Below are 8,453 nucleotides of genomic sequence, written 5' to 3'. Positions count from 1 at the left end.
GGTTCTCGAGCTACCGGTTTCCGTGTTTACACTCCTCCCAATACATGGGACTGCCGGCTGTTTTTTCCCTAAAACCGTTTCCATCGCACCTACAGAGTCGTGTTTGACATAGTTTTGAAGCTCTTGACGTGCTCTTTCCAACGGCTTTAATCCCGTAAGCGCGCGACTCTCCGTTCCTCAGATATAGGCTTTGGAGTTGGGGGGTCATGGCACTGGCGCCAGCAAGTCTGGCTGACGCCGCTCGGAGACGCTTCCGTTCCTTTAGTGCCGTAATCTCGCTTACATAACGTCCAATTTACTGGAAATTTTGGATGCGTGTTCTTCGTTCTTTGCTCTACAACTTTTCAATTCGCACCTTCCGTCTATTTACTACAGGTTATGGCGTTATTCCCGAAATTCCTTAGGCGGACTCTCCTTCGGCAACCATCGGCCCTGTTTTTAGGTTTGAACCCTGTGGGAGATCTGAATCACCTATTAACGAATTCGTGCACTCCGAACACCGAACGGCTAGAAACTTGCGGGATCTTTTTATCTCTCTCCATTCTCGAGTGAGGACAACATGGCAAAAGCGGCTCGTTATACATGGGGTTGGGGGCATTTTTTTCGATGTCGGTTGTTTGTTGGCGTAGAAATGTGATTGAAGACTTATTTTGACGGGAAAAACGTCCTCTTTCCAATGGCACTGGTCACCATTACGCGCGACTTTCTGCTTTCTGGATGTAGCGCGAGGAGAGCATGGTGGAGAGCCGTTACAGCCAGGTGGCGCCATTGGAGCTTGGAATTCCTCCAGCTCATTTGGAAGGGAAATCTTAGAAGCGTTCGGACGCATGTCCAGAGAGCTCTCGTTCGGGAAGCGTCTTTCGTCGTAGTTTTGGTGTTTTTGGTGCTCCACAGTGCTGTGACTGTATTTCATGCCTTACTAGTGGTATCTGGGCCTGTTTCTGTGTGTGTACCTTGGAAGACCGAAAGCTGTTGGATTTCGTGAATTGAAGGTTAGTTGTGTGCATGTAATGCCATGTTTCGTGCACCTTTTGCTTTGTATTCTTCCTAGCGTGCGGGTTCCCATAACTTTATCCGCTCAGTGCGATTATTACCCTATTGTTACCTATTTCCTTATCCTCCATCTGTAATCTTGTGCTCTTACCCTGTTGGTTAACCTGTATCATCACTTAACATCACGTTGATATCATGTGTGATGCTTCAACGGCCCTGCTACAGGGTACCGGTGCTCTAAAGATACAGATCTTCCATTTTTGGTTATTAATTCATAATAACTCAGCTTGGGTCATGCATATTTTCCCCGAGTGTGGAAGGAATATGTACAGAATGTAAATAATTGCGGATATTATAACTCAACGTGCATTGTTTTCACCCTGTTCAGGTAATGCCTTACTGACACCCTTGCTGTAGCCCCAGTTGTCATAGTTAATTGATCTTACTGCTAACAAACAAAACCATTGTCTTTGGACCTCAAGTAACAGCATATGTGGGAAGTCTGGTTAACCTGTGCACAAGTTTGGCATATTTTATGTGACACATAATGTAGTTAAATCTAGCTTCCTAACTCACTTTATTGTTTCAGATGCCTACAAGAAATATATCTTAGAGCTATCATCTAGCATGATCTGTAAAGGTGTTGAAGACGCTGTACATCAGGCAAGAGTGTGATTGTTCAACAGACATGTCAGAGGGATGATGAGCGATATCAATAAAAAATAAAAAATAGAAGCTGCATGATTTGTTATTTCCTAATATACACAGCACAATAGGGTGCACACATTATACAGGATCACCACGAGAGACTTGGACCTATTTGCATGTAGGACCCAATGTAGGTCCCACAATCAAATAGGATCCTGTTTATATGTAGGATCGCATTTGCATGTAGGTCCCACAACCAAACAGGATCCTGTTTATATGTAGGATCGCATTTGCATGTAGGACCCATAATTAAACAGGATCCTATTTGTATGTAGGTTCCTTCATCATGTAGGACCTGGTGTCATAATACCATATGGAGTCAAGTAGGAATTTCCAATAGGGCACCTCTTGCTGAACTTCTGCAAAGGTTACCATGTGTTACCAAGTTGTGAGTAACGCAAATACACGAAGCAATCGATAAGAATTATCAATAACTGGCAAAAGGTAGACTTAATCCAGGACTTCCACGCTAGGGCATATTACGGCTCATATAGCATATTGACAAGGCCTGCTGCGACAGGCACTGTGAATTTTTGAATTCACAATGCACCAACCGACCAACATCCCTAGGCAGAAGGAAAACCAACTACTAACCATCTGGAGACAGTTTTTTTACTGACTGTGTTGGTAGTTGCTGCTCAGTAGCTCGGGGGCAGCTTCTGTCGGTAGAACTTGAACTGCGTCCTGCTGGAGTATATGTTGATATACAACTTGAGTATACCACATAGTGGTTGCTAACAGGAAAATCTGTCAGCGCTGACAGCCGAATCATTGTTCCGACCCGCTGTAATTGATTATGAACGTCCCTTCGATTTTCTCTTGATTTAATTATTTACTCATCTAGTTAACTTTTCAAGTAAACTACCTACAGTGCAGAAGCATCATCAAACTGATAAGTTTGTTTGCAGCACATAGACGCGCTCAAGTTGGTTCGTCACCTTTTATGCTTGAGCTTCCAAAGTTGTCTTCGCAAACCGTTGGACTATGAGTGATATCATCTGAAGACGGCAAGAGAAACAAGGTAGACAATATGCAAACACTATTGACCAATGGAGAACACATCAAGATAATAGTTTCAAGCAGCAGCACAATGTGGGCACAAAGCAAGTTCTGCAAAGACGCCGCAACATTTGCACCTGAAGCGCACTTCAGGACAAACGGAACTTACAAAGCCACTTACCTATGCTGGTGTTTGAGGTTCTGGACAACACAGTGTCATCTAGAATATGAAGGATTGATGGTAATTTGGCATTCATAGAACCATTTATTTTCATGTATGTGTTAAAAATATTCGGAAAGGTCACCTTCGTCAGGTTCAACAATGTCAGCTGCTGCAATGGTGAAGCAGAGGATTAGCAAAGATTTTTATTACATAGAGCAAAATCGAAGCATACAGGATGATGCTGAGCTCCGGCGAAACATGAGAGGCGGCACAGGTGCGTCATATATGTCATCATATTTTTTAGGCTTCTTCACTTTTCTTTTCCTTGCCTCGTGACTAGATTCCAGGTCGGATGTGTATTGAGCACGATCAAGTTTTCGACACCCATCTTCGTATTTGTCTGCAATGGAAAAGGTAGGCCCCGGTACGGACATTGTAAATAGGGGTCGTAAATTTTCAGTACACCAAATACTTACCGAACGTTCCCTTTACTGCTACTTTATACCTTCTCCAATCCTGTCCTGGTATCACACATCGTTTAATGCATATTTTTTTATCACCTGGTCCAGGTGGCCAGTAGCACTAGTTGCCAGCTACCCAAGTTGCCGGGACAAGTTCAACAGTCCCCTCTTCAACGAAGTCAACGATACAGTACTTCATCTAAAAATAGAAATATGAAATTGAGAATAGCAACACAATAACTCACCTGCTCACACTAACCTGCTTTCTTAGGTTGGGTGCTTCCATGCACGGGCTTATCTGTGACAAGTAGTGTGCAGTGCAGCTTGCTAAATATTAAAGACAAAACGTCTGCCTTTACTTTGTGGCTTGTCGCGGAGAGAAGTAGACAGGCAGACAGCTTAGGAGGCAACAGAATCAGACTGCACTCGGCTCGCTAAGAACTCGAGCCCGTGAGCGCGCCAGCGTTTATTTTTGGCGCGTACCTTCCGGTGGCGCCGACCTGCGGCCGCTACAGGGCTCCCCCCCCCCCTCAGAGTGGAGGCGACGTGGGGCTGGGGACACGAAGTGGAGCTGCCCAAGTAACTCTACGACGAGGCTTCGGAGGAGATAAGGCGGGGGAAGAGTCCTCGAGAGCGAGTGGGGGAGCGGGGGCGACGGCTGCAAGGTAGGCCGGCTTGAGGCGGTCCAGCGAGACGACTTGGCGCTGGCCCGCGATGTCGATGGTGAAGGTCTTGCTGTTTCGGGAGAGAACACGGTACGGGCCATCGTAGTGTGGCGAGAGCGGCTTCCGCACAGCATCATGGCGCAGGAACACGTGGGTGCTCGTGTTGAGGTCGGGGTGGAGGAAAACTTTGGAGGGGGGCGGCGTCCTGGAGGGAACCGGCGCCAGGCCACGAAAGAAACGCCGGAGCTGCTGGACGTACTCGGCCTGGGGAAGAGAACGTACGCCGTCGGGATCGCTCCAAAAGTCACCAGGAAGACGCAGTGTCGTCCCGTAAACCAGCTCGGCTGCGGTGCAGGAGAGGTCCTCCTTGAAGGCCGAACGGATGCCCAGCATGACAACAGGCAAGTGATCCACCCAGCTGGTTTGGGCCTCGCGAGCGATGAGCGAAGCTTTCAGCTGACGATGAAAGCGCTCGACGAGGCCGTTGGAGGAAGGGTGGTATGCCGTGGTGCTGATATGGTGAACACCGAGGAGAGCCATCAGGTTCTTGAAAAGGGCACTCTGGAATTGTCGGCCCTGGTCTGTGGTGATGCGCGTGGGACAGCCGTAACGGGCGATCCAAGTTGAAACGAGGGCGCGGGCTACGGTATCCGCCGTGATGTCACTGATGGGGACGGCCTCAGGCCAGCGGGTGTAACGGTCGACAATGGTTAGTAAGTAGCGTTGGTCTCGGGACGGTGGTAAAGGGCCCACAAGGTCGACGTGGATGTGGCGGAAGCGACCGTCGGGTGGGGGGAAGTGGCCAGGAGGGGACTTAGCATCCTCCTCCTGGTACTAATCAGTAGACAACGAGTTTGTTAATTGAGAAAATGCATTACCAACAAATACGTCTCAGGAAATGGAAGCGATGATACAAACAAGAAATATGCAAATATATGAATATATGTAAATGCAAGGAAGGTGCTCTCTTTTCTTCATTCATGATCCATACCTGCCAACATGACGAACTCAAAATTCGGGAGACTACCTGCAGCGCGACGGGGGTGGGGGACGTATGAATGCTGTGCAATCGAAATAGCATTGCCACTATAGTGCGAGTCCTCTACGTCATAAGTAGTCAGTATCAGGCAGGGACGCAACACACTACTGCTGCTTCTGTCAACCGCAATTGCGAAGGCACGTCGTCTCTGGCTCTCCAACATTGCATTTTGCGCGACCGAAGCCATTTCACCCATGATGGCAGTGGTCTTTGTCTGTCCACATCAGTGGCGCTTCGCTTCGTCACATTTTGGGAACATCTTCCGGAACAGCGGTCACACATGGTCGCTTACACTCAGCGGCTGGTTATGCTCAACCAGAAAACCCGCGAAAAGGCACTTGGCACGTATGACGAACACGTGCAGGTATTTCTTCTGTTTGAAGAGCCCCACCAGAGGATATAAAACTACCGTACGAGACTGGACTGACGACAGGACGATAGCACGTCTTCACGAGAAACACGGACACGATGTAACACACAACTTGCCGCGACCACCAGTCATGAATGGTCATGCCGCGAAATACGTTTTACGGGCTGTCTGATTCTTCAGGAATACGTTTGCGCAGCTTTTAGAGGAAAATGAGATAAGAAAAGACCAAGGCCCCAATTTTCTGGGACATTGGAGGGTGCGTCCGTTCAATCAGGATACTGAACGAAATTCGGTAGTAGTTGGCAGGTATGAATCAACAAAAAGAAGCTGGACGACGAGGAGTGTTAAGCTATATGCAAGAGCGGCATCACAACGAACTTGTCTTGGTATGGCAGCTTTACTATTTTTTTTACGTTCTCAACCGGCCAACACTTTAATGAAGAAAGTCTACTAGCAACTTCAATTCTGAGATGGGATGACTCCATTGGGAAAGTGTACAGTGCCTCTCTTACACAAAACTTTCTCCCAATTATACATGCGAGCCCAGTTGACCTCATATGGGCAAAGTTCTCAACGATTACGAGGTCATCTTCGATCTGGCAACAGTTGTCACTTGGCAACAGTGTTAAAGTAAACGATTGAAACTTCAGTTTCTTGTACTGCGGATGCTTGCAGTCCGATGGAAGGAACTGCCCGTCATGGCTGCCCGAGAGAACAAACGGATGAGTCTCCCTTGTGGATGGAGCAACATTCCCATGTACTCGCCTTTCTGCTAATCTGTTGTATATCTGATGGAGAGGGCAGCCAGATTTACGAAGAAGTCTTTTAATAAGCTGCATATTGTTTTCAAACTTAAATGCTGAGAAGCATTGAAGGGCACCATACAGACGAACATCGTCTGCTAGATGCAGCAGACAGTGCACGTTATAAGAGACCTCTTCCTCTCCGTAAAGGGTAGCGAAACCTTTTACAAAGTGCACCAATAGTTTTTCAGCATAGTCTGCATATTCCTGACACAGCGATGGGGTGCTCAAAATGGTAGTTGCCACATGGAATACCAGAAAGTTTGAAAATGCTGCATCAGACAGGACGCCCTTCAGGATTATAGGTCCAGTGTATTGAAGGAAAGTCCTCAACTCCGTAGCTTTCCAGCGGTCCTTCTCATCCATCGTCCTTGGCTTCCTGGAAAACTCCATAGGAACATGCATTCCCAGCGCAGCACTCCTTGCAGATATTTGCCTACGAGCTGCAGGACCAAGTCTAACTACTAATGGTCCTGCAAACCACAGGTTGATCAGCTTTCGCATCACCCCGAGCTACACCAAGTGCATTGGGTCTAATGGAACAGAGGTGATACAGTCTATAGGGAGCTCTGTCAGTACTGAAGCGCCCACATGGTGTTCTGGATCAGCCTGGTCTCGAAATGAGGAATCAGTTCTGCGACTGCCAGACACGGTTGGATAAAATAACTTATCATTAAAGCTGCCTTCAGCGTTGCATTTTGGACAGCCTGAGTAGCCACTGTGTCCTTTCGTCTGAAATATGAAGGCACGGGCGGGAGCGTCGCAGATGAAATTTCTTGTTTCGACTCTGACAATGTGACCGGAAATTGAAACTCCTTCCTCGCTTAAATCCTTCAGTTCAGAAACAAAACAGCGCATAAATTCATTAGCGGAATCAGGCTTCGAAGGGCCAACAAACGCACCTACAATAAGGGGACCCACATCCTCTTCTGAATCAATGTACACCAAACACTGAATGGGCCACAGTTGCTGTCGTGAACTTTTCGACAATGGCAAACCGTCAACGTTAAATGATAGGCTAAGCAGTTGTGGCACACACTCTCTACCGCCAAGAAGGTCCATCAAACCTCTCTTGAGGCCGAAATGGCAATACTGCCCCGGAAGAAGTGTGGTGATACGAGCAACGTTTGCTGTTCTACGGGGCGTTTCCAGTAGCGTTCGAGCATCTTTTGGAAGTTTTGAAAAACAGTTGTGATTTTTCAAAAGCCCCAGGAGAAGCGTCAATGACTTGTGAGTTATGTGATTCTCAAGTGCCCACTTTGCAAGTTCTGAAGAAAAATCCTCACTGTCCGCTATGTGTTGGTGTTCAGAACTAGACCCGCTTTGATTGCGTGTTGGGCTGTTTACAGTTTCTGAAGCGTTGTCTCCCACGTGCACCACGTCAGTGCTATCTGCGGCAACTCCTGCATCTTCCAACAAATTATCAGAAATTACTGAACCTTGCTGCGAACCGTCAACCCGGTTGCTGTCGCTTGTTTCTGACTGAGCACAATCACTAGACGCGACACTGTCAGGTTCATGTTGCGAAATACCGCTGTCAGCATTTTGTACGGGCGGTTCACGAATTTGTAGCCGATTTCTTGAAGGGAGTGATTCGAGCATCGCTTGTGCTGACAAGCGAGCTTTCTTCCGGACGTGGGCTGTCGTCGGAAGTTTCTGCATGACTTGCTATCGGTTTGTCAGATCGGGAATAATGCGTGCTCATATGACTTCAGATACAATGGAAATACTACGCTTATTGTGCCACGAAGGTGTAAAATGAAGCATACGCACTTTCCTCTTTGCAGACGAAGCTTTAACCCGTAAGATTTCGACGGATTCTTGGGAAACACAATCGTGAGACGCGAACAAGCATGCCCCATTCACGGCGGCCGAGACGAGAAAACAAATGATACAGCGCATGCGCCGCGCGATGATGACGATGGCGTTATGACACACTGGTTATCACCTACGATAATTATGGCACAAATGTGATCGTTGATGCACATTTTAGTGGACATGTGTCAATAAGTTTTATAGAACACTTTTGTTGTACAGCTTACTGTGAATTGTTCCCCGTCAAACTTTTATAAACAAACTCTGGTTGGACAACTTCGCACCAAAGTAGAAACCGAAACCTTGTTCGTGTTGAATCCATTGCCACTGAATGGAATGACTATATTTGGACAAATGCGGTTGGGCTGTGGTGATTGATTCTATAACCACTCCGTAACGGCGAGGGAAGAAATTTGCCATGAAAAATGACTTTTTTA

The 8,453-nt window shown here is 47.2% G+C and overlaps 1 protein-coding gene across 3 annotated transcripts; it reads right to left on the bottom strand.

Annotated features, from left to right (window-relative positions):
* Positions 1 to 2,113: 2,113 nt before the first annotated feature.
* On the bottom strand, positions 2,114 to 8,172 carry LOC135378858 (uncharacterized). 3 transcript variants are annotated; one of them, XM_064612004.1, is made up of 8 exons: positions 7,975 to 8,172; positions 3,584 to 3,651; positions 3,340 to 3,523; positions 3,096 to 3,263; positions 3,006 to 3,032; positions 2,882 to 2,920; positions 2,640 to 2,699; positions 2,114 to 2,388 (listed from the first exon to the last, which is right to left on the bottom strand). In XM_064612004.1, the coding sequence occupies exons 4-8, from the start codon at positions 3,121 to 3,123 to the stop codon at positions 2,291 to 2,293; spliced, it is 252 nt and encodes an 83-aa protein (XP_064468074.1). In that variant the 5' UTR covers positions 3,124 to 3,263; positions 3,340 to 3,523; positions 3,584 to 3,651; positions 7,975 to 8,172; the 3' UTR covers positions 2,114 to 2,290. The 3 variants fall into 2 exon arrangements, 2 of the variants coding, with proteins under 2 accessions (XP_064468074.1, XP_064468075.1); XR_010418589.1 differs by lacking the exon at positions 7,975 to 8,172 and having other exon boundaries at positions 2,114 to 2,385; positions 3,584 to 4,889.
* Between the last annotated feature and the right edge of the window lie 281 nt (positions 8,173 to 8,453).

This window comes from Ornithodoros turicata, chromosome 1 (genome assembly GCF_037126465.1).
Source record: "Ornithodoros turicata isolate Travis chromosome 1, ASM3712646v1, whole genome shotgun sequence".
NCBI lineage: Eukaryota > Metazoa > Arthropoda > Arachnida > Ixodida > Argasidae > Ornithodoros > Ornithodoros turicata.
This window is presented reverse-complemented; position numbering and strand designations above follow the sequence as displayed.

Bases quoted from the DNA above. Each gene is read 5' to 3' on its own strand.
- LOC135378858 (XM_064612004.1), bottom strand. From the start codon at position 3,123: ATGTTTCGCCGGAGCTCAGCATCATCCT. The intron at 2,921-3,005 runs GTGACCTTTCCG...TTCATATTCTAG, and splicing joins CATTGTTGAACCTGACGAAG to ATGACACTGTGTTGTCCAGA. The intron at 2,700-2,881 runs GTAAGTGGCTTT...TGCCGTCTTCAG, and splicing joins AACCTCAAACACCAGCATAG to ATGATATCACTCATAGTCCA.